Below are 27,407 nucleotides of genomic sequence, written 5' to 3' on the forward strand. Positions count from 1 at the left end.
GATTTATTTAAAATGAACTACAAAGCAATCAACTTCTATATTATAAATAAGGTCTTCAGTTATTTTTCTTTTCTTTTCTTTTTTTTTTTTTTTAACGAAACAGTCTCACTCTGTTACCGAGTCTGGAGGGCAGTGGCATGATCTTGGCTCACTGCAACATCCAACTCCTGGGGATCTTGTGATCTTGTGCCTCAAGTGATCTTGTGCCTCAGACTCCTGAGTAATTGGGATTACAGGTGTGTTCCACCACAGCCACCTAATTTCTGTATTTTTAGTAGAAACGGGGTTTCACCATGCTGGCCAGGCTGGTCTTGAACTCCTGACCTCAAGTGATCCACCCACCCTGATCTCCCAAAGTGCTGGGATTACAGGAGCCACTATACTTGGCTGTTCAGTCATTTTGCTGTTTCCTTAGCAGAGCCCAATGATAATAAATAGCTGCAGAGATCAAAATATCCTGAAATACTTTGATTTATGAAAAGATATTTAAATGGTTTTCAAAACAGTTTTACTACTATGTTGTTTCTCTGAAAATTTGTAATCCACAAATTATCTATATACATGTATAAACCTATGTATGCACAGCCATCATATCTCAGGCAAACTGAAGATACACCTTCTAATTTCACTGGATAAAGTATTCTTCATTGTAGTATGGTAAGGTTCAAACCAATTATGTATTATTTAAACAATCCTACTTTAAAATGAATGAATTTTAGAAACCTCTGCTATATGGAATGAAAAATGCTAGTCAGATTCACTAGAGAAAACACAGAGGCATATAGTGTGCGGTTAACCATTTCATGATGAATGCTGTATCCTACAATTAAATAGTTGGTCTATTACAGTTTAGCATAGTCAGAGTAAGAAATTCTGACATTTTTACAAGTAAAAATGGCAAAGAGCATGTGAAAGTTACTTCTGTAATCTGTATACTGAAGAACATGTGTTACTTAAAAAAAAAATCACAAACATGTTTTCTGGGACACCAGAAATATACTATGGGGAATTTTCAAACATCAAATTAGCATCTTCGAAGAAAATGTATATCTAAAAATATAAAAATTGAACAAGCTTCAAGGTAGAATGAAATCCCATCTGTGCCTAAGACTACAAAATTATTGAAATCATGGACCTTCTTCTCTATGGCATTTCATTTGAGTGCTCTAATACTTAAAAAAATGTAATTGGAAAAAGTGTTAGGTTGCATGTAGGAAAAATACTAGCGAGTAAGGGACAATAACACTATAGCGCTATGAAAATCTGGTATATTATCTATCTCATTAAGCTAATGGTAAAAGACAGAATACAAAGTGAGTTATCGTTTTTATAATGTGCATCCCCAAATATACAGAATGGGCATGTTTAGTAAAAGAGTCTAAGGCTTCTCTAATGAACCTCAAGTTATTAAAATGGTTCTGCTTTGTTAATCTATGTCTTGCTGTATGAAACGAGGTCTGTACTGTGTGTAAAATCACCATGGAAACAGGAACTGAAAGATCAGTAAGGAGATTTTTAGTATAGACAATCCTGTGACTAAGTCTTTCACAGTCCAGAACACTGGAACCTCATGATGGGTTCTCCTTGTTTGTGTCTGTTTTGAGTTGCTCTGGTGTTTAGGGATTTGCCCTTACATAAAATACAGTGCAGTGTGAGTTCTGCTAGGTCTCTTTGGAGGGCAATAGCACATAATGTTAAGGCAGAAGATACTCTCCTTGGTGGTTTCTTTAAACTCTCTGGCTTGTGAGCTGAGGTTAGGCTGTCATACTCAGAGGGGCAACATTTTGTGGAAAAAAAATGAGTAGAAAATTGTGTTACAAGGACTCTACTTCCTGTTTGGCCATGGGCTCTCCTTTTCTGTAGGACCACAGGCTCAAGAGGGTGTCCAGTTTCCACAGAAGTGCATAAATCGTCCAGTACCTCTTATGGCAAAAAAGTAAAGCCAAATTCTGGAAGAGGACATGGTAGGCTGCACCAAAAAGATTTCTCCTCTTTAGTACCTTCTGTGACATACAAAATTTATTTATATAGCAGGTTTGCTTATCATCAAAGGGAATGAGGTCGGAGAAAACCATGCTGCAGAGTAAAAAACAATGTTTCAGGGTGATGGAAACATGAAGCACCAATAGTATTCCAACCTCCATGGGAGAAAATACAACTTGACAGATATTTTAAGAATACTACAGATACTTGCAGTTTGTTGATTCAAATATAAGCTACTATATACATAGGATATCATTTATAAGTTGGATTTTAATGGAAGTGAAGATATAAGGAAAGGCAGAGAGACCATGTTTCTTGAAACTATTTCTGGTCCAGTTCTTGAATATTTCTAGATTCTTGGGTCAATATTAATTATCCTTATTAATATTGAAAGGATAATATAAATATTATATAAATATATAAATATTATATTTATATTATCCTTTCAATATTAATAAGGCAGTGGCTCTAAACATTTTTTCCACCTAAAAAATGTTGTATAAAAGGCCTTGGAAAATAGAAACCATGAACGAAGTACCTTCTACTTCACTTTCAACTCTGCTGTAAGCATCAACTAGTTTGCCTTGAAATTCACTGTAAAGCTTGACTGCCTGGATCCAAATTTGTAGTTGAGGTGAACTTTGTGAATGCATAAACTGGCAACAGAGTGCTTTATGTGATTTCCACAATGACCAAACAAAAAGAGATCTCCTAGTCATATATAAATACTGTCCAAAAATACAAAACCATTAAAAATAAATTTTACAAAAAATAAACTGAAGAAAACTTTACACAAAGAGTCATATCAAAATGAGTGCTAAGTATTCTTAGACTCGATACTTTTACAGATGTTACATCTACCATAAAAATTTATACTTTATACCTATAAAAGGAAAACTATAAAAAGGAATTAAGAGTTATAAATACAAAATGAAATGGACAGACATAAATTGCCCAATACTGAGTTTAACAGGCTTCATCAATGGCTAAAGGGTTCTCGCTTCCTATCTAGGAAAGCTAAAAAAGGATTAAGTAAGGGATTTGTTGTAATGTAAAAAGTAAGCTTATGGAAAATATAATTAAGTGCTCAAAAATCATCCTAAAATATTTTTCAAAGACACGTTTTATTCTCTTTGGGAAAAAAATATTACTAAATATAGAAAGAGGAATATTGTCAGTGGGAGATACAAAATGGATTCCCTTTGTTAAAAAGCAAAAAGCCTTCTTAAAAAATATCCACACAAATCTATACAGGATGATATTCACTATCAAAAAGAAAGAAATGCTTCTTTTGAAATATGATCTATATTTTTCCACTAGTTATCTTTTTTGGGGTAAAATATATCAAGATAAAGCCACATGCAGACTAACTTTGTCCTAAGAATAAAATGTGAAATTATAGATGGTGGCTTTTCAATGTTTCCCAAAGCAACAGTTGCAAACTGAGAAAGGAAGGCTCTGTGTTTTGAAGAGATAATAATTGAAAAAGAAGGGTTTTCAGTCTTGACAATTTCTATTTTATTTTAGATAGTTAATAGCATGTTTCTTCACATATCACTATAAGCATGAGAAAGTTTAAATATTTGGCATGTTTATACTCAACATAAAATATTAAAGAATAAAATTGGATACTTGATTTTCATATAATGTGCCTTTCAGGATCTGTTCATATATCATGCATAAATGGCATTGGAATATTCAGATACATGCTTGCTAAGCCAAAATCTAATATTTTTATTTGGTGGTGGCCCATGACAAACACAGTGAGACATCTATGGTTCTAAACTTGAGAGGTTGATCTCCAGTATAATATACATAATTTTGTTCATAAAAATTCAGTTAACAAAATCCCAAATATGTGGAAACTATAAATTAAATAATATCCACTGGCTGGGAAACTCATGCATCCATTTCAGTTGGTTTCTTCATACCATTTATGTCAGAATATGGTCAACATTTTGCTGGCTTTACCATGTCACTCCAGCACATCATTTTTACCCTGCTATTTCAAAACCTTTGTTTAAAGCATTTTATTTAATTTTTTTAAAACTAAAGTTTTAAACATACATAGAAGTAGAAAGAAAAGTATAATAAACTATTCAAGGTTTAATAGTTATCAATATTATGCATGCCTTTTCTCCATTATCTTTTTCCTTTCTTTGTTATAGAATTTTAAAACAAATCTCTCACATCAGATCATTTCAACTCTAAATACTTCAGTGTGTATATCTATAAAATACGGACTTCACAAAACCACAATTATTCCATAATGCCATTTAATGAGTTCAAATTCAAATTTTTCAGATGTCTCAGAAATGTTTTTCTTCAGTTTGTTAGTACTAGTCAGGCTGAAATAAGGTTCACTGATTGCATTTGAGTACAATTGTTAAAGTCCTTCAGTCTAGAAAGGCGCCCCCATTCCTTCATTTTCATGTTTTTGATGCACAGAGGAAACTGCAGCAATACACTTTAAAGTTGCTCCTCATTCTGAATTTGTCTGATTTTTCTCATGTCATTTACTTACTCCTCTAAATTCACTATTTCTTTAAGCAGAAGGTTATAGCTAAAAGCTTTCAGGTCAAGCCTTTGTGAGTAGTATACTTTATGAATAGTGCCACGTACTTCACACCTATCATAGTATAACTTTCAGGGTTGCTAAGACCTATCGGCCAGTGCAGGTAGTGGCAGTCTGATCCTTCTATTGTCAACTTTAACATCAACCTTTCTCGTAATGCAATGGTTCTCAATCTTGGTTGCACAATGCAATCCCCTGGGTTGAAAATTGGGTGGAATTTTAACATTACTGCTGTCCAAGTCCCACACTCAGAAATTCCAATTCAATCAGTATAAGCTGCAGTCTGAATACTGGAATTTTTAAAAACTCCCAGAGTAATTCTAATGTGCAGTGAGGGTTGGAAACTTAAGAGGTTTTGGCATCCACTGACAATCTTTGCTTGAATTATTTCATTAGGGCTTGCAAACTAGTGATTTTTCTGATTTTGTTATTCTTTCTACATGTATCAGCAGGAATTCTTTCAAAGGTTGTTTTTTGCTTGATTTGGTAGTGGTTGTTGCATTTTTCGTGATGGAAAAAGGTATCTGATCATTTCGAGTAAGCTATGAAGACAGAAGAAAGCAAAACTGACAGGAAACGGTAAGACACTTTTACCAAATTCCAAGGTCAGCGTGATCTCCAATCTCCATGAGAATGAGTTAATTAACAGGATGGTCAGTGATATGCTCAACTTTCCATGAAGTGTTACGATTTAATGAATAGTTAATAATGATACTTAAAAATTATCTTACTTTGTTCAATCTGTTCCTAAGTTTTATGATACAGAGAAATGTGAGACAAATGCTCTTGTTAAAAACTAGTAACTTTAAAAAATTTTAAATATTCATGAAGATTGGCATTCCTGTACTTTGCTAACATACTAAATGTAGATAGGACTACCGGGTGCTATCATTAGGAGAATAAATTGTTAAGCTTTCACTGGGCAAACTGGCAATATTTACCACAATTAATATGTATACACCCTTGTCCAGGCAGTTTCAGTTATAAAAATCTTATCAAAGCCACTCATACATGTGCAGAAAGAATCTTCGCTACTGTCTGTCAAAGTAGAAAACTGGAAAAAACAAAATGTTCACTGGTAGGAAACTGGTTATACAAACTTTCCAAACAATGGATTCTATTTAGCCATTAAAAAGAAATAGGGCTTTATATACTGACATAGAAACACATCCATTATTTTTAATGTTAGGGGAAAAACTTCAAAGTCAAAAAAAAGTAGAGTTTGTGTTAAACTAAAACAAACAAATGTGTGTAGATACTTCTACATATAAACATAGTTAACAGTCTGGGGTGTATTATTATTCCAGATTTTTTTCTGTATGTTGTGTGTGTGTGTGCACGTGCGCGAGCGTGTAGTTGTGGTGTTCATGGTATGGGAACATGTCGTAATGAAAGAAATTTCTACCTTTTACTCAGATTATTCTAGTCTTTCTTTTTTTAAAAGAAGCATATTTTCATCATAAAACAACAAGTTAAGAAAAGCTTTTATAGTGACATTCAGGAAGCTATAGCACTGCAGTTGGTAAGAAGGCAGTCATGACTGTAGTTAAAATGGACCAGCAAAAAATAAGGGAGAGAAACCTGTACCCTACAGATGATTTTAAAAGAAATTCTTATCATCCTGATATTTAGAAGATAAGAAGAAATATATAATAAAGTTCTGTCATTTGTAAAGTTTATAGCTATAATAAATTATGGCATAATGATGGCATCCAAAATCCTCAATAAAATAATAGTCCATCTTTTTTACATGATTGCTGATCTACTATTCTGCTTATGAACATGTACAATATAACACTCCCTTCCTACTGTATCTCCTTATAAATTCAGTACATTTTTACCGAAGCACAAAGTGTTCCCATTTAAGTCCACTTCTTATCTCATGATATGCTGATGAATTTTTATGTTGTAAATTACTTGCACCAGATGAAGGAAAAAAGAAAAGATAAATTGACTTAGGGCTACTTTCTCATTTGTCATTTATCTTCAGTATTGATGGTTTTTTGTTTTTTGTTTTTTTTTTTTTGAGGCTCACACCGGTGGAAGAAACTTGTATCCATACATTTTAGAGACAAAATTTAAATACACAAAGTGCACAGCGTGGCTCCTACAGTCCTAAATTTAGTAGTAAACATTAACTAATGTCAGTATTCCACATAGTAATGATTTAAATGAACAGTATGTTAAAATCAAACCACTTCAATACATACTACACAATAAAGGAATCCAGCACTGTGAAGTTATACAATCTGTTTTAAACTTTCTATTTTATCATGGTCTTTTTTTCTTCCCTTCCATATTTAATGTCAAACATCAAAACTCCTAAATGCATAGAATTGTTACTATTTTATCTCCTATTCATCTGAATCTATTAAACCCTTAGTGACTTCTGAGTCAACCAGAAAATTCCCTTCACTCACTGTTTTGGTAGAGACTGCAATCTGTTTTGGCCTCTAATTTCTTACCCATGAGTACCAATTCTCTATCACCTACACAACATCCTCAATTTCTCGAACACCTTCTTTTTCTAGGAATACAGCAGTGTTAGAAAGAATGAGTTTGACTGGCTGGCTGGTGGGGACAGAGCAGCACATTCCAGCTCTGTAAGATGGGCTGCTCCTGTCTAATGTGCTGGGAAGAGCTGGGGCGGAGGGAGGCTGGATTTTGAGGCCGATTCTCCTCCTCTGCATTTTACACAGATCTACTCAAGTTGGCAACCACCTAAATGCTAGTAATTTTTTTTCCTCTCAAACAGAAAAACTGTGATATTGTAACTTGTAGCAAAATTCACTTCACAGAATGTGACTTGGGACCTAAGTAACAATGATTGCTTTGACAAAAAAAAAAAAAAAATCAATCCATGGCTTTAACTTATAGATTCTTTCTGGTGGGTAGCATATACTGTGTGTAGCTATTTTTATTACTGAGTTGGTATTTTTCTTAAAAAAGAGGTACATTCAAAGGATTTAAAGATAAAGATTCTGCATAGTGTTTTTCCTCATTAAGAATTATGATTATATGTGCATTCTCACTTTCATCATGGCTTACTTATTATTCTAGTATAGATTTTCTATGATTTTGATGTTTACTTTTTATTGTATTATATATATGTTCTTACAAGTTACCACAAATTTTGATGGCACATAGAGATTGTATAATTAGAGATGTGAAGACGTGAATAACGGAAAAAATGACACACTAATATGACAGAAACAAAAGGGAAGCACTAACGTAACATTCCTTCGGAACTATTTCAGCAGTATACACACGGTTCTATGACATGCAAGAAAAGAGAACACTAAAACATAAACTGCTCCTCACAAAACACACAAAAGATGTGCACTTATACTTTTAGAATGCAAATATGTAACACTGGTAAGCTAGAGGGTACCGAATAATGAAGAGAAAGGGCAAAAGTCAAGATAATAATACAGCACAAATGCTCCAAAACAACATTATTACTTCTAGGGAGGAAGTTTTAAAGACCTGAGAAAATAAAAATGTTTAGCAGAATGGGCAGTTCTTCCTCATTATTTGCGAAGTATCTCCCTCAGCTCCCATACTTCAGAAACTCTGGCTTCTTGTTTTCAAATGTCTTACCTGAGCCCCGCCCTCCGCCCCCGCAATACACACATAAACAAGCAAGCTAGAGTCTCCTGAGTGTAATGAAATGAAAATCTTTTTTGCCTAGGGCATCCTAGGTTCTTCCTTAGAAATGATGCTGCAGTAGGTTAGCTATTTAAACATCATATTCAGCAGCTGGTTCCAGTTTACCACATTTCAACAGAATGTAACTTCCTGAAAACACAGTAGGCAGGGGTTGCTCCTAAGTAGGGATCAAACCATTGTGTCTCTAACAATCTGCCTATTGCTGAAAGGCTTTTAAAGAACTAAGCTTTCCAAGTCAAATTTGTAAAACTTAACAGAAAAGGTAGAGAAAGTATCTGCAAGTAATCATGCAAAATATAAAGATGAATGAGGACCTTCAATCCTAAATCCTTTTGTGAAATTTTGTATAGGAAACCAAAAAAGGAGTAAAGATGCTGCTTTTGTCAAGACCCAGCCAAAGACTAAGTAGACTGAAGTCTTTTAAATATTTTTCACATTTAAGCCACTCCTTGCGGACTGCCTAATTCTAAAACTGAGATGATTTTCATAACTATGTTCACTATCTTTGCAGGCAAAGCAGCAAGGAAAAAAACAACTGTCAAAATTTATAGAAAAAGCCGCAGCAAAATGCTGTTTTATCTCAATTATTAATATACACTCAAACTTATAAAGAGGATCTATGTTTACTAGAAAAGGAAATATGGGCCTGGTGTGGTGGGTCATGCCTGTAGTCCCAGCATTTTGGGAGGCTGAGGTGGGTGGATCACCTGAGGTCAGAAATTCGAGACCAGCCTGGCCAACATGGTAAAGCCCTGTCTCTAATTTAAAAAAATACAAAAATTAGCCGGGGGTGGTAGTAAACACCTGTAATCCCAGCTACTCAGGAGGATGAGACAGGATAATCTCTTGAACCCAGGAGGTGGAGGTTGCAGTGAGCCAAGTTGGCACCATTGCACTCCAGCCTGGGCAACAGAGCAAGACTCCATCTCAAAAAAATAAAAGGAAATATGAAGAAAATAAGATTTTACTCTTTTATTTATAAATTTTCAATTTTCTACCCTTCTAACTACAGTTTTTTGCCATGGTTCCAATTTAAATGTCATAAATATGGCTGAAAGTGGGTAAACTTAAGAAAAACCACATTATACAGTTAAAATATTAGAAAGTAAATACCAGTTGTGATTGCTATGTTTAGAAGTTAATATCCTTCCTCCTTCCCCTCAAAGGAAAAAAACGTAAGTAAAGGTAACTACTAGGCTTGAATATGAGTTCTCAGCAAGAGTGTGCTCTGAGAAAAATAAGGAATTATGCAGTTATTAAGCATGAATTATGGATACACCTGTGGCGGGGACAGATCAGTTGCTGGATTTGTATCTGCCTAACACTAAAGTACTTGAAGAGCTATTTGGACAACCTTTAATTATTATGTATTCAATTTAAATAATTTAATACATTTGCCTGTGTATTATATATTTTTATATTTAACAGCTGATTGCACAGCCTACTAGATGAAAAGTAAAAAAAAAGTAAATTGAAAATTTTAATTTAAAGGAAAATACTAAGCACAAAATAGCATATATGATTTTCTCTTAATTTTTTGATTTTTAATTTTTGTGGGTATAGGAAAGGTATGTTTATAGGGTATATTAAATGTTTTGATACAGGCATGCAATGCATAATAATTACATCATGGAGAATAGTGTATCTGCCCCCTCAAACATTTATTCTTTGCATTACAAACAATCCAATCATACTCTTAGTTATTTAAAAATGTACAATTAAATTATTGACTAGAGTCACCCTGTCGTGCTATCAAATCGTAGTTTCTAGTTTTTTTTGTGTGTGTACTCTGTATTTATTACTTGGCTGTGATAAAAACCCTGAAGACTGCAGTCAAATGACTTAAGCAATGTGGGAAGGGGCAGAAAGAATACCAAGGCCCTAGGTATTTCATGTACTATAATGTGTCTTCGTAATCTCAACTCATTCGCTGTATACTGCAAGTCAACACATGATTATATGCAGTGTCTACTTGGCTTTTGGTAATTAGAAGTCTACAACTGTCCTCTCCAGCTCAGTTTAGCCAGTGTACTGACTGGTGAGGGTTAGGAGAAAAACTGTATGGGGAAGTCAGGGTGTTTCTCTGGCTCTATTTTAAACCACATTTCTGGCAGGGGTGGCATCTCCTTCCTGGTTCAACCTAATGCTGGAAATCTCCCTGTCCGAACCCCCTACAACTGCTTCAGCTCTAGGACTCTGAAAAAACCACCTCCCTCCCTCTTTGTCTCTGCAGTCCTACAGATGAAAGCAGCTTCCTGGCATCATTATCTCTTGGGGGCTTCATCATCCTGTTTAATCACTCAAATCTTCCAACCCACACTTTCGTAACTGTATATTTTCTTTATCAAATTCTGTATGTTGAACTACCTGGCATGGGTTCTGTTTTCCCAACTGAACCCTGGCTAATATATACGCCTATTGTCCTTGAGTTACAAAGAACTCTTATCCATCAAACACTAATTCTCCAACAGAAAAAAAAGCGCAATCTATATTGTACTTCTATATTCTCTAGATAATTAGAAATACAAATGATGACACTAACGTGGCAATATGAGAGGATCAATCCCATACACCTGGAGGGAGGGAAAATTAATACAATCTTTCAGGAAAGCAACTTGGTTACATATAGCAAAAGCATTACAATATTCATATATTTTAAATAATTTTCTTCTGAAATTTCTAGCCTAAGACAAATCAAAGGTGTCAACACAATTCTGTATACAGGGATGATTATCACAGTTATTTAAAGTAGTAAAAAATAGGAAAAAACCGGAATGTCCAATAATAGAGACATGGGTAAATATGGTATATACTTATGATTTTCCCTTATAGAATTCCCCATCCCCCAACTGTTGGTGAATATATTTAGACATCTCCACTATCATCCACCTTCATTAAACCTGAAGTTCTTAAGAGGGCAAGGATGTTTGCTTTAAACATTGACAGTTACATGTTAGACAAGTGTTTAAGGGTCTCAAGAAACATTTCAGAAATAAATTATGCAGTCTTAAAGATGAACTTAAAAATTTTAAATGGAAAATGCTTATAATACAGTAATACATGAAAAAACGAGCAAATATAACTGCATATACGTATGTTCCCCATTTCACTCAAAAGGTGAAAAAAACTACATGTAACACACAAATGCACAGAAAGACTAAGTGACGAGGTTAATTACAAGTAGTTTATCCACTTAATATATTCCAAATATCTTTTGATGAGTATATACTGCATTTAGAATCAGGAGAAAAATTAAGTTTACAAAGTAAAAAAGTCTATATGAAGGCAGTTGGTAAGGTTAAAATACAACAAGCTCTATATTATTCACCACTGCTTAAAGAACTATAACTAAAAATTAACCTCCTCTCCCCTCAAAAAAGTATTAGCTGTCAGGGAAATTCAATTCAAAACCACAATGAGATACTACTTATACCCACAAGGATGGCTATAATCAAAAAGATAGTAACAAGTATTTGAGAAGATGTGGAGAAACCGGAATCATTATTTTTAACTGGTAGAAACGTTAAATGGTGCAGCCACTCTGGAAAATAATCTAGTAGTTGCCTAACAGGTTAAACACAGAGTTACCATGTGACCCAGCAATTCCACTAATAGGTTTATACTTAAGACAATTGAAAACATATATTCAAAACTTTTATGTAGTATAAATAATGCTTTTATAGTCATAAATGTTATAAATAATGGTCATAAAAGCATTATTTATAACAGCCAAAAGTAGGAATACCTAAATGTCTTCCAACTGATGAATGAAAAAATGAAATATTATTCAGCCATAAAAAGGAATGAACTACTGGTACATGCTATGATAAGGATAAACCTTGAAAAAAAAATCATGCCAAGTGAAAGGAACCAGCCACAAGGACCACATGTATGATTCTATTTAACTGAAATATCTAGAATAGGCAAATGCATAAGCAAGGAAAGTATAATAGATTAATGGCTGCCAAAGTCTGGTAAGTTTGGGGGTAGAATGGGGGTGACTGCTGACTGGCACACGGTTTCTCTTAGGGGAGACGAAATGTTGTATAATTGATTGTGGTGATAGATGCACAACTCAGAATACATCAAAAAGCATCTAAGAGTATTCTTTAAATGAGCAAACTATACAGTACGAATTATCTCTCAATAACGCTATTATAATAAAGAAATTTATATGTTAAGACAGAAAAGGCTGTTAAGAGAAACAAAAAAATAATTAAGTTCACATGCATGTGTGGCAAATTTGCCATAAAAAAGACAAACCTGCAATACTGTACTAATGTCCTGTTAGGCTATAAAGGTTTTAAGGCATTGTAAGTCAAGTTATGAATCAACGATAGTTCTTGAGATTTTTAAAAACCTAAGTTACTGTGTATATATTTTTCAAAATACAGATTTTGTTACTAAATGAAAATATTCACCTCATTTACTCATTAGGTATACTTTTAATACCTTTTAAAGGTTGGGCATTTTCTAGGCATGGAGTAGGAGAGAAAAAAGAGACCCTTTACAAGGGCTTAGAATTTGGTTGTGAAGCTAATATAAGCACACTGAATATTGGCAGGACAGAGTAAAGCAGCATTTACTATTCATTCATGTACATAGTATTCATTTGCTCAGGTGGTGAATTACCTAGGGTCTACCATCCACAAGGCCCTTGGAATACTTGGTTGAGCAAAGCAGACACAGCTCTGGCTCTCAGTAATGACCTTAAATGCTATGACAAAGCGGGGGAAATAATACTGCATCTCACCTGACTCTGTCAGCCTCTGTCGGATTTCAGATCATTCTCTCATTACCTCCTAAGAATAAAAAGCAGCAGCTTTCTCCTGGCATAGGCTGCTCTCCTAGGTTTCAGTCATGCTTTCTCTGACTCAGTTTTCACTTATCCACAGCACTCTGGCCCACATGTCTGAACCACATAATAAAGTATTAATATGCATGGACCTATCAGTTTAACAGAAGTGTTTTTTTCACATTTGAATAAGGGCTTTCTATAGTAATCACATTTCTAAACGCTGATTATTCAGTGCTGTCACTTGCTGCCCTTTAATCATCTCAAATACAACACATCTAACATTGTGGTCCAGAGGACCCCCACTAAAACTGGCCCTCCATTCTGACACTCATCCTCCCAAATGCAAAACCTCACAATTATCAATGCCTACCACCTGAGCACCACACCAGCCTCTAAATACTTATGAATCACCTAGTTGAGATGATCTCACACACCAAATTCTGCAATCAATTGGTCTAACCCTTCACTAATTTTTCCTCCCACCAGTTCACAGCTCTGCTGTTTCTTCTGAGAAATGTTAAATAATGATTTTTTTGCTTCAAGGATTTTTGGTGGTCTCCCCATGACCACTGAGAGAATATAACGCACCTGAAACTTACAGATCTCTGTAATTTCACTCAATCGAGCCCTCTAGCCTTTGCACATCTTACCACCTACCAAACCAGTTTTAAATGTTCCCTTCCCCCAGACACTTGTGTTGTCTCTTCTCTTGCCCAGTGGCAAAGCCCTCTCCAGAGCCACCAATCAAGCCCAAGGCTGCAGGACCATCTCCTCTGCCATGTCCTATGTGAGTTGTCATATATCAAGATTTCCCATATAATACTTGGCAGTTAACCACATATTATTTCATGGTGTGTCTTGCCTCATACTAAACTGTTGTTTACAAGTCTTATTGTTAGGTGGCTTTTTACATGTTTCTGCTTCATCAACAGTTTGAGTAAGCACTATTTTTTTGGCGGGGGGTGGGGGGGAATAACTTCTTTGTAAGACAGCCAAGGACCTTGTATGTACTATAAGCAACACCAGAATCCTGGCACCAGATTTAGATAAACTTGGATACTGGGCATTTGGTTATCTAAGTATTCCTCAATTCAAGTCTTGTTTAAAAAGGACCAAAGTATTTACATATCAATGCCTATTCCAGCATTATACATTGTTGGCATTATCATTTACAATGTAAGCTACATGGGGAAAGGGGACAGCGACAAGTGTGTGTTATGCCCATCACTCTCTGCCCGGCAATGTGCACAGCACCTGGTATATGATGTGAATGCTCAATAAACATTTGTGAAATATATTTAATGAGTATGAAGACATCAACTGTTTAAGTGGCAGACAGTCTCCTACATGTAATTCATGTAATTCACCTTCATATATGACTTTGGGGTAAAAAGAAAAGACAGATTACATGAAGAGCTACCACACTATATCAGAAGCTACTAGATATTCTACATGCAGATATATTAAAAACAATGAAAACTTCAAGTAACTTTTCTTTAAGTATGGTAAGCATAGTGAAAGACCCAAATAATTGGCAGCTTTCTTGATTATATAACTTTTTTTGAGGTCAGCCCTGTGTTTTCTTATGATGGAAAAGAAAAGTTTCAGATATGGGGTTGGTATTAAAAATTGATGATATTAATCAATGCTTTTTCATCACAATTGCCATATACAAATTTACTCAATTATACTTAAAACTTAAGCATATTAAGAACTACTATTCCAAAGCAACATAGCTCAATATCGCCACTATTAAAGGTTTTGCTCGGCTTATTTCACCAAGAGATACTAAATTAAGAGAGTAGGCTATGTAATTTGTGCATATCAAACATAACTTTTATATAATAAACATACCTGTTGATCTCCAAGGAAATGACTTCTCAGTTGAGCTGAACGAAAAGAAGAAAAAAATGAAATATTTATTTTGTCACAAAATTTAACTTGGGACCTGTTTTGCATATTAACATTTAATTTCCACATTAAATTATATAAAAGCATAAAAACCTTAAATAAAATTTAAACATCTATGCTAATTTTTAGATAGTATTTAAAATTGGGACAATAACTGTTTATTTGGAAATTAAGGCAAATTATAAAGTGACAACATTCTACTTGAACAAGACAAATAAAACAGCACAACTATATATTCACAGTACTTACATACTACAGTTTTGTGATACTTAATATGAAAACTACATATATATCATACACATGAAAAAGAACCAAAAGGTTGCTAAACAGTTTATTTTACTTACTTTCAAAAGAGGCAAAGAGAACAGAGGCAAAACATATAACAGGGACAAAAATTACTGAGGCCACTTTTGAACTGAATGTTGCTGTATAAAATTTTAAACACAGAACTTTATATCAAAAAATAAGGTCCTATAAGCCAGGATCAAGTGACAGCTATGTATTTTCCCTGGTTATTGGAGTGTGCATGTAAAAAATCTGCACATAAAAACATATCTGTGCCTCCCTGCTTGCCCCAATCAATACAGAAAATCAGGTGTTACAGGGACAGTGTAACAGAGTCCAGGAACAACAGGATGGGTTATTAAGCATTTATTAAATACTAGATTAAGCATTTCACATATGATCTCCTTTATATTATTTATCCCAATCTTGTGAATAGGTACATCCTTATTGTTACTTTACAGATAAAGAAACATACGCTGGTAACTTGAAGAGCTGGAACCACACCCAGGACGGTGAGATTCCAAACTCCTGCTCCTTATCACTGTGCTGACTGGCAGAACAGCTTGTGATCCCATTTTTGCATTAGACACATACAGACACATAGACAATATGATTCGAAGTCTAGAAAAATAAAAACCAATGTGTGCTAGCAGTTATACCTATGAGTACATGATATTATTTTATTTTTTGTTTTTCTTTTTAAGCATTTGTACTTTGTTTCCCTTTAAAAAAAAATAAAAGAAAGACATATATTCATGGTTTTTCTGGAATGCTCATCAAATTTATAGATAAAGGAGTGTGACTCTGGGCTTAAGGAAACATTCTGCAAAATAAAGAACTTGGAGAAGGGGAAGGAACAGTCCTTTTAGTGCTATATTTCTAGGATTTTAAGTTCTTATTACTCCCTTGATGCTCTCCCCACATCATTATGTGGTTATGAACCTTGCTGGTTGAAAACCCTGGATTCCATAGGAACTCCCTGAACTTCAATTTTGTGTGTGGTTTGCCTTTTCCCCATCACACGCGCAGCAGTTCACATTCCAGGACCTTGAAGGACCTGCAAGCAGGGGGACATGCTCCCAGCAAGTGGAGTTGATCTGTTAATGCTAATCTCCTCCAGAGCTCTGTGATCTTCTATTTGAAACACTCTTAGCTGATTTCAAAATGGATGATAGGAAAAAGTGAAAACTTGGTCAAATCGCAGTAATGAGACATTACTCCCGAGGGTGGGTCTTGCTCCTGAGGGTAGGTCATCACTGTCTTGTGGCTCCAAAAGTGGTTCCATACACTGAATTTCAATTTCTCCTCAATCTGTTTTTGTTATTTAATTCTATAACCTAAATTAGTTTTCTAAGCACAGAGATTGATATTGTCCAACTGTGTTTCCTCAAAAGGATCATATTTTATGTCAATATTAAAATACATGGTAAATCACTGCCATCCAGAAATATTCAGTATGTATGCCTCGTTTCTAGGGAATATTACGAAAGTTTTATCTTCTGAGTTTGAAACTTATATAAACGTTAATGAAATATAAGATTTTTTTATCCTCAAAACTGTAAGTCATAGAATGTAATTCCGGATAACTGTTCAAACTGGGCAAGGGCTGTGGCTATTCTGCTCATCTCTTCATACCAAGTGCCTAGCATTTAAGGGGCACACAGCAGATACTTAATTATATCGTTGTAACACAAACTGTGAAAAAATCAAGATCTTTATTGTTTTGAAAGGTCAGGTTTATATAAATGACCAGGTATTACCTAGTATAGGGAGGTCAACTTATTCCCCCTGAGTCTAGGTAGGAAGTTCCAGTAGCCTCGTTGCATAACAATCAAGCAAACACCATTTTTGCTGCTGAAAGAACTTTTGGTCACCAAAATATAATAGGTATTCCTAGGTGAAGGCAATGGGAAACCTCGGTTAACATTAATAATCCCTACTCTATTTAAGGTAAAATATATAAATCATTAGAAAAACAAGCTAATAATGAGGATTAAAAATAAAAAGTTCCATGATATATTTTGAAGATCATATATTCAGCCTATTTTCACACTAACTTCTATAATTCTGAGAAATAGCTGGTCCTTATATGTTATTAATAACAGCCTATTTTCTTTTTGAACTACGTACTTTAAATGACTCTCAAATTGTTCATTACCTTGGGACTCAGGGATTGGATAATAAACACATGGAATTTTGAAATGCTGTTTTAAGCCACCAAATGCAACCTATGTTTATGAGAACAATCAGAGGCAGCTTCATGTTAGAAACACAGGCTTATTTCCTCCTTCCTCTTTCTCTCCCTCCACCCATCTATTCCTAGAAACACTTCCCCAACTTTTACTGAATGTCTACAATGTGTCTGTAGGCACTGTGCCCACCAAAGACTCCATCCCGGGTCCCTCTCACTTCTCTTCTGAAGATGCCAAGCAGCTTGCGTTCTAGGAGCTTCCACTGGAATGTGAATCACATCTTAAAATACATACAGGAACTGAGTCATCCATGATAAGTTTGTTTCAATAGGAAGATAGATTCATAATTTAATATGTTAATAACTTAAAAACAATCATTTAGAATGAAATCCATTAAATAACTTTGGGGCTGTCCGATCAGATGGTGAACATCAATCAGAAGCAAATTTATTAGCAAATTAACAAATCAAAGCAAAATTCATTTTAATGGGAAAAATCAGTTTTGTTTACAGAAAGATGATGTGCCTTCATCATATTATATGAAAATATGCTGTAGATCACTATAAAATTCTACAGACTCCTGAAATTATTTTTTTTTGTATTCAGATGCAAATGGATGCAAAAATACCTTTGTTGGACTTTGGTGACTGTGCAGTGTCTCTGAAAACTCTCCTTATTTTGCTGTTTCTCATATTAGGACTCAGAAAATTACTTGCTCAGAATCCCCTGCAGCCAGAGGGCATGCCAGTGAGTGAGAGTCCACAAGAAGCCATGTGTGGAGACACAGTGGCCCTGAGCATCTGTGGTAGACACAGCGGTGGCAGTGGGCACTGCTCCTGAAAACCTAGATTATGGCTCCATGACCTTCCTAGAGACTCCATGAGTTGACACCCAATAGCTTTTAAGAAGTTTCCCCTTTTCTGCTTCCATAAATAAGCCAGAGAAGATTCTACTGTTTGCAACCAAAAATCCTGACTGATACTATTCTAAAACTAACAAAGATAAACTAGCCCTCTGAAAAGGGCCCAAGATTCACTCCTTAACTGCAGACTATTTCCAACTGCATATTGGATAAATAGCACGCCAGATTCAACGTATTGAAATTCTTTCCCTCTAAACAGACTCCTGTTTAGTGATTCCCACCTAGTCACTCACTGAAGAGCAGGGAGTCATTTTACTGTTTGTTCTTCCCACTAGTGTGTAAGCTCCACGAGGGTATGGGAATTGGCTTTGTTTACAGACAATGGCCAGAACCTAAGGCAGTATCTGACACATGGCTATCACTCATTTTGAGTTTATCGCCACTACCACTGACTCAGTTCCGGCCTTTATCCTCTTATCCTCCTTTGGCTGGATCATTCTTTCAGTCTCTCTCCTAACTGGTCTTCCTGGTTTTAATTTCTCATCCTGGCAGGCTCTCTTCCATGCTGCTACTACCATGATTTTTTTTCCCAAACACTCATCTCTGATGTCATTCTCCTGATGCTAATGCACAGCAGATCCATAGAGGATAAAATGCAAACATCTCAGATGGCACAGAAGGCCCTGCACCACCTGGCTCCTCCTAGTGCGCCCTTTCCCACACAAACCTACATTCGAAGCGCTTCTAACTGCTTGCGGTTGCCTCACACACCATACTGTTTCACACTTCCACTGCTATTTTTAGGGTAGAACATGCAGGAAGAGAGTCTGGAAATTCTTTGAGAATTACTCAAATTCTAGAATGGCACAAGCAGGTACCATGCAAAATGTTTACATACCCATGAATCAGAATGCTCTGAACTTTAACCTTCACTTTGTATCTCCTTCTATAATAACAGGAGTATTTTCCAAAAATGTTTTACTTAACTAAGTTGGTACCCAATTTCCTCCTGATTCTTCTGTCAGATGTGAGCAGGCCTGCTATAGTGGATACCAGTAGGTAAACACTAGGAGAGGGAACAGTGGAGAACTGGATGGAGCCACATGGTAATTCTGCCACGCCATTTCCCTCATCTTCTTTCAGGCTTAGGTTAGCTCATTTTATCACGAGTATACACAAGCTACTGTTACTAGTCTCCCAGCAAGACATAGTAACATAGGACAAGATCCAAGGGTCTCCTTTCTGAAAAAGAACCAGTTCTCAGTCTGAAATTAGAATATGGTCAGATTGTAAAACTTACTGCTTTATTTAAAAAAATCAGGCTGGGCACGGTGGCTCATGCTTATAATCCCACCACTTTGGGAGGCCAAGGTGGGAGGACTGCTTAGCCCAGATGTTTGAGACCAGCCAAGGCAACAAAGTGAGATCCTATCTCTACCAAAAAGTTAAAAAAAAAAAAAAAAAAAAAAGCCAGGCATGGTGGCATGCACCTGTAGTCTCAGCTGCTCAGGAGGCTGAGGTGGGAAGACTGCTTGAACCTGAGAGGTCACGGCTGCAGTGATCTGTGATCATGCCACTGCACTCTAGCCTGGGCAACAGACTGAGACCCTGTTTCAAGAAAATAAATAAAAATAATTGTGTCAAGAAATTTTATACATACATGTATATTTATATATAAATATAACTCATTAATATCTGGAAAAATTAACCATAGCCAATAACAAATTAAACTTATTCAGTATTAATTTGGAGGGATAACTAAAATTATCCTAGAAATTGTTTTATTTATGAATGGAGAATGGGTGTGTCCCACTGTCTGGACTATGTACCATCTATAGCCTTCTCTCTGGTGACCACCAATCATCATTCAAGAATTACCTTGAGGAGAGCTGGTCACCTTCTCCTTTTTGTCATGAATGTACCCAATAATTCATCTCTATTTTTGTACTTTTCACATTGTAACCATAGTATTTGTTTACCTACCTGTTTCCACTACCAGACTTCTTAAGAGTAAAGACAGTATATTAATTCTACCTGCATCTAACCAGGATCTGGCATTGAGTAGGATGCTTAAATTGATGATAGCTGATCTTAACTCTTTGGATTGTTGTTTTAAAGATTAATGCTATGTAATTTTAGAAACTTTCAATCATTCTACAAAAGAGACAGATTCCTCCCCATTTGGGCTCCATGTATCTTATAGAGAAGACATTTACTGCATATTTCACATGGATTCATTCAACAAATATCTGTTGATCACTTACTGAGTGCTAGCCATTGTCAGAGGCTCAGAATACATGGTGAGAAGGGCATCCTACAAGAGAGGACTCTGATGTCAACATTACAGGGCCCAGCACTGTGCTGACTAAAGAGACACTCATGTATCTATAACAAACAGAAGCGTGAAACATTTTTTAAAAACAAAAACCAAGACCTAACTCTACTTTATATTCATCTATGAAAAGAAAGTCAACTGGTTCTGGGAGCACCCAGGTAGGAATATGCACATGAAGTCTCCAGTGAGACACGTATGGAACAATATGAACTACACTCCCATAGTCTAGACTACACCTTGATTTTCACGGCTCAAAAACTGTAAGAGACTGGGAATAAGCCAGTTTAAGAGACCACCAAAATAATATGCTACATCTGTAAGAAATCTGACATTTCTCCCCTGTGTCATGAAAGATAATCTCTTTAATGGCTGTTTAAACCATCTCAAATGAGTAGTGTTACATGGTCTACTTATTTCACTATCACACCCTAGTTTTTTTTACAATATTACAATATTATTATTTTTATTATTATTTTAAAGAGACTGGGTCTCATTTCATTGTCCAGGTTGGGATTACAGGCATGAGCCACTGTGCCTGGTGCACAATTCTTGTGTTCTTCTAATAAATAGAGGTAATTAATACATGAACACATCAATCAGATGTGTATTAATCTTTACTATGAAAAATTTTAAAAATACATTTGTACACTGTTGCCTTTCCTTGATTTTCACTCCTCAGTTTCCTCTCAGTTTTACTATTTTGAGCTCTGATCCTAAGATCCACACAAAAGTCTGTTTTTCTGTATATATTACTTCTTGAATTAGAGTTTAAAAACTATCACGTTTACAGATGAAATCTCAGTAGCTTCAGTACTTAAATTCCAAACTGCATTTCTCTCTTTCTCCACCAATTTGTTATTGTCTTACTTTCAATTTGTGATTTGCTCATTTTATAACGTATGTTTCACCTTTTACTGTGTCACGGGTAGACTTTATTTTTCCACTAATTGAAGTTACTCCAGCAGCCAGGAAAAGTAAAATGTGACAACAGATCCCTAACTGTAGGTTAGTTATTTTTATGTTTATGACCTTGCCCCTGAAAATGGTACATGCCTATAGTTTGAACTAAGCAAGGCATAACAAATGAGACAGGGCAAAGGGCTTCATAATTATTTATATGATCTTAGGGTGATATCGAGGTTACAGAAAAGCAAGAGCACTTGAATTAAAAATGATGTCCTTCATGTAAGCTATTGTAAGTTCCTGACCCATCAGCAACAGGACACGAGGCTTGAGTTGCCTTCCACTAGTAAGGCTCTGCGTCAATCCATCTCCACTTTAAGCCCAATCACTGGTGTGACCAACAGAATGAGCACACAAGACAGCTATAAGAAGGCAGACCTGATACTTCGTGGAAGACAGGAAACGTCAAGAGCCTAGAGTCTGACTCATACTTCCCTAGTGACACTTTACCTGAAAAACTTGGCTATGCTTAGAATATGCTTTTACAATTTTAGTCTTTAAAAAATCATGAGCAGCAGGGACAGCAAAATGTGGAATAAAAGTCCAGTCTTGGTCTACTTTGGCTGCTAGCAAGGTTGAATAAAACGTATGCCCAGCCACTGTGGCGAACATTTTTGGTCTTATTCACGGCCCTATTTCGTTTTCATACTTGTTTTCTCAGTTCTTCATTCTACTTGTTCTTTGTGCTACTCTACTACGTATTTTTGGACCCTTAATAACAGCTGTCTAAAATGCATTCCAGGGAAAGGTAAGATTTAAATAAATAGTATTATGACCAGTCTCCTGAAGGGAAAATTACTTACTTGATGCACAACAAAACCATAAAAGGAACAGGAAATACAATTCAAATAACCTTCATAGGGACTAGAGGTGAACAAATTTCAGAAGATGTTAAATAGTCTTTGACAAAAGCATTTTGTCTCAGTGCTTTGAATCTATGAATAAAAGATTCAGAAGACCATATGGGAAAGAGAAGATCAAAAAAGATGTAGTACTCGACAAAAATGAGACAAACAGTTCCCTCTGGTATCCCTATAAATTATACAGGAAGCGTGACTTCTGTTTAAGCCCATCCCACAACAGGTGTTCCAAGTAGGCCAAGTAGAAATCAGAATAGAAAGGTTTTCTAATATTTCAAGCGACGTTTGAAGGAAGGAAAGCAACTGAGATGCAAACAACAAGAGACTCTCTTCCTAAATATCCTGCCACAAATATAGGATCCTATTAGGGCAAAGGGTTGGCCTTGAAATAGATGGGCTCCTGGGAACTACCTGTGTCCATGGTCTATAAAATGCTGTTGCCTCCCTCATTTATATTCTTCTAAAACCCTCCAAAGGTGAAGAAATGGAAAGAAAATTTTAAAAAGTTTAAAATTAAAAGGGAAAGGCACAATTTCTGCTAGAATTGCATAAAAGCATCTACATCTTATGCTTGTAAATAAAGCAGATGCCGGTAAGACGCAAGAAAAAGAAAGTTTTTGTACTTGTTTCCTGTGAGACTGGGCAAGCATTAACATGGGACTAAGCTTACACCATGTCTCTGTAATAAGAGACATGGTGGGATACAAAACCTTTGACTTTCATAATTATAAATAGTTTTGTTTGATGCGTACAATTTAATTTTGTACATTATTTAATATTTTAAATGCTTTAAAAAGCCTATGTAAAAATTTACTTTTTTAAACCTAAATTTGTAATTAAACATTTATTCTCCCAATCATTTACACGAACAGTTCTTTGCTACTCATATAAAGGTAGTATCACATCTGGTGTGTGTCTAAAGAATGATACTCACTTTCTGTCTTCTGATTATCCAAAGTAAAGATTTTTAATTTTTATAAAGTTCCTTAAATTCCCCCCTCCAAATTTATTTATAAGTGTGAAAATAAAGAACACAATATACTTGTTACATTTCTGGTTTGCTTTTTGAAAAAGAAAGGTCTCTCTCTGTAACAGCATTTCCAGCTCTTGATTCATGGACAAGCAACATGAATAGCTGTTTTAGTGCAGAAGGAGGAATGAATTTACATGTGGGACAGTCCACAGAGCCAGGCTTATTAATAACTGTCCTCAAAAAAGAGTAGACCCATAAGGAAACAGACAATATTCTGCATAGCATATACTATGTTTCCATGTAGTAAGACATCTGAAACCTAGAAAAGTGGTTCTAGAATGCTTTAAGTCCTTCTGAAAACTCACGGATCCCTAATTCGTCCCATATCCCCTTACCCACCATTCTGGTTTCCTACTCTTTTTTATCACCCACATGTTCTTAACTACTACTATAGGGGAATGAAACAGAAAAAAGCCTAACAGGATGAATAAAAAGAAATGATGATAATAAAGGGAAAGGGTAAAGTGTCTTAAAACAGAATTCTTGGTAAACAGTGCATGATACATAAACACTGATCAGGAGTTGAACAGGTACACTTCTAGGCAAACAGACAAGATAGGTGGTTGGTCAAGACTGCCTTACATTCTAGCTTTAATGTCCAGGCTTGTTTCGAGAAACATGAATCCAAAAACAAATGATAGTTTACAACATAAGAGAGGAGGTGGTTGAGTAACTTAATCTTTCTTTCTCTTCTTTTTCTCCCTGTCCCATTCATTGCCTTGAATGAACATCATTGATAGGAAAGGTATTACAGAGTATGTGGAGCATATTATGCAAATTCATAATCTCTACACTGTAAAAATTAGAGCTAATAAATGGTGTTTATTTATATTTTCAAAAAGAATACTTATCACTCAGATTTTAATAAATATAACCATACCAATTTTATAAACATTGAAATAAATTATGGTTAATTTTTAAAATACAATTTCAGTCAGAAAATTAAGATCTAAATCACCTAACATTTTAAAAACTGTTATGCAACATTAAAACATGTACAATCAAAAACAGTATAACAAACACTCTTTGTATTTATTACCCAGCTTCAACAAGAAAGTGAACATGTGGTTAAACTTATTTCATCCATATCTTTATTCCACACTACATTGTCTACATTACTGGATTATTTTGAAGCAAACTCAAGACACCTTATTACTTTAGTAATAAATACTTTAAATGTATCTCTAAATATAGATACTTAAACAAAGAACATAACCACAATGATATTATTACAACAAAAATTAGCAGTAAAATTCTCAGTATCAACAAGTTTCTAGTCAGTATTCACATTCCCTCTTCAATTTAAAAACAGTTGGGTGGTTTAAATCAGGACCAAAACAAGGTCCATATGTTACATTTGGTTGCTATGTCTCTAAAAATCTTTTGATACATAGTTTTACTTCCCCCTCTCTTCTTTTTCCTATTTGAAATAATTTCATTTGCTCTGTAGAATTCCAGCCTGGTTCTAATGAATGTATCAGCACAGCATCAACTGCCATATTCCTGTCTTCTGTATTCCCCATGAACTGGTATTAATATCTAGATGTTTAAGTAATTTTAGGGCAAGAACATGTCATGGGTGACGTTATATACTTCTCATTGCATCACATCTGGTTACCGTGATTTCTGGCTGTCTCCCTTTTTGTGATATTAACATAAGGTAGATCGGTGGGTTCATGTCCTGTCAGCCCAATCTATTCACTGTAAAATTTCCCACTACCTTTTCAGCTGATGATTTTAGTAGCCATTGGTGAGCACTGGTTTGCCACTATTTTGTTAGTGGTTGCAAAGTTCAACCAAGTTAACTTATAGACTTATTCTGATTAAACTACTTCATTCAATAATATAATTTCTCCCTTTGTTTTACGTTCATAAGAAATATGATATAATAGTATTTCACTTGCCATTTACAAATGTCTTTACTGAAAAGTATTTTGCTAATGTTGTTCAGAAAGCAGATATACTTCCACATTTTGTACTCTGAACCATTAGTTCTCGTAGTCTGGTTGATAATTTTACTTGAATTTTCTCTGTGGCTGAAATAGTTCCATTATTGATAATGTAACTAAATCTGTGAAGTAGATCAATCTTTAATTGACTTAGACTGAAGCAAAGACTACACATCACAGGATTCTAAAATAATTAGCTATTATTTATTTTTCTCCAAAAAAAAAAAAAAAGTCTAGAAGAAATATACACACCCTCCCCACCCAAGACATTCCTCCTTGGATTATAAGCAGCTTATTAATACAAACCAAACATTCTGACAGTGGTTAAAATGTGCGTAATTATTTAATGGGATTTTTTTTTTTTTTTCGCTGTGAAAATCTGTAGTCTACACACTTCTTCCTTCTTCGGTTTTAGAGTGTTTTCCTCCTATTTAATTGTGGAATAACACAAGAGCAGCATAGAAAAAATCTATGCGAAGCCAGATTAGATTGATTTGATATTAAATAGATGGTGACGCCTCAGGGAAGATAGCTATAATAACAATTCAGAACAATACAAAGTCTGGCAAACCTGTCAAGTGTGTCCCCCACCCCCATCCCTAGGCAGATATGCTATGTAAATTTTTATGACAAGCTGATTAACTGCTGAAAACGCACTAATGAATGAGCCTCACTTTTAGGTAGATAATCACATTTTCAGTTTCTTTTCCCACACATCACTGGATTAGAGCTGTCTAGGGTAGTTCTCTGAAGGGTTAAGGAAACACCTCGTCACATATATTGCTCTTGTTGCTCTGTGCCCTTAACCTGCCAAATGGTAATGAGAATGAGAGTTTACCACCAACCTTCCTTTATTTCATCATGAATTCTAAAGTGATTAGATGAAGGAATGACAAAAAATTTCCCCTAAAATAATTAACTGCGCAAAGTACATTAGTGGCAATATGCAATACATTTTTTAAAGTTGTTTTCTAGAGTTGCTGAATTAATATTGATATGGCCTCTTGTAACATGTTTATGATGACGAGGAATAGAAGAAATATCAGACGCTTTAGAGTTTCCAGATAGGAAAGACAAAACAGTGGTAGCAAAGGTGAGGCTGGAGACGAGGGCTTTCACAGCTGCAAATACAATTTTTATTTAGATAGTGTGTATTTGGAGGGGTAGAATGGCAAGAAGGAGGCACATGAAGTAGTCAAGTCTTCCCACCCACTTGACACTGCAATGGAAAACCTAGAGAAAAACACTATCTTTAAGGGAAAATATCATCCTCATGCTAGATTCAGGAGTACAATAAATAAAACCAAATCAAACTAAAACATACCACCACCGCCAAGACCAGAAATGAAACCCTACTGAATAGTAAGAAGATAACATGCACAAAACATTTACTCTCAAACTGCCAATTATGTAATAGGTGTTTAATGGCTACTGTTCTCCTCCTACATTACAATTATAAAGAGGTATTTTTACCTAAGGATATGACAATCAAAGATACCAAGGTAAGGCCTCCTGGGACAGAGCTACGACAGCCAGTGCAACCTCATCAATAGCATTCTTCACAAAATTAAGAATAATACAATATATGCATATATTTTATGCTGCTAGAAAGACACTTCATCCTCTGGTTAGTTAAAGCACAATGGTCCCTTCCTAATAGAATGGAAATTTCTAAGTGTGTATCTCTGTATCTCAAGAAAACAGCAAAAGCTAAGTATTTAGTGAATGAATTTAGAAAACATATCATAAATGTTTGCAGAAAAATATAAATGCAAAGTCACTAAAGAAAATGTGGAAATAGAAACTGAGAGTAATGTTAGTATCATCTGTTGGGCGTTCACCTATCCTAACTGGCAGGTTTGGATAATTTGGATTATATAATATATAGAAGGTTATTTCTTCTACATACTTGTAACTGTACTAAAATATTCATTATAAAAATAGATAAATACAGTGCACTTTGTTCTACAATGTACTAGGACCTGTACTATT

At 35.2% G+C, this 27,407-nt stretch overlaps 1 protein-coding gene across 50 annotated transcripts in view; it reads right to left on the reverse strand.

The window, feature by feature from the left end:
* Positions 1 to 27,407, reverse strand: part of PKP4 (plakophilin 4) — a 225,113-nt gene that overhangs the window by 63,203 nt on the left and 134,503 nt on the right. For all 50 annotated transcript variants that reach the window (XM_078327676.1, XM_078327671.1, XM_078327673.1 and 47 more), the window contains one exon: positions 14,880 to 14,914. In XM_078327676.1, the coding sequence (XP_078183802.1) occupies positions 14,880 to 14,914 (35 nt within the window). The remainder of the gene's footprint in view (positions 1 to 14,879; positions 14,915 to 27,407) is intronic.

This window comes from Callithrix jacchus, chromosome 6 (genome assembly GCF_049354715.1).
Source record: "Callithrix jacchus isolate 240 chromosome 6, calJac240_pri, whole genome shotgun sequence".
Classification (NCBI taxonomy): Eukaryota; Metazoa; Chordata; class Mammalia; order Primates; family Cebidae; genus Callithrix; species Callithrix jacchus.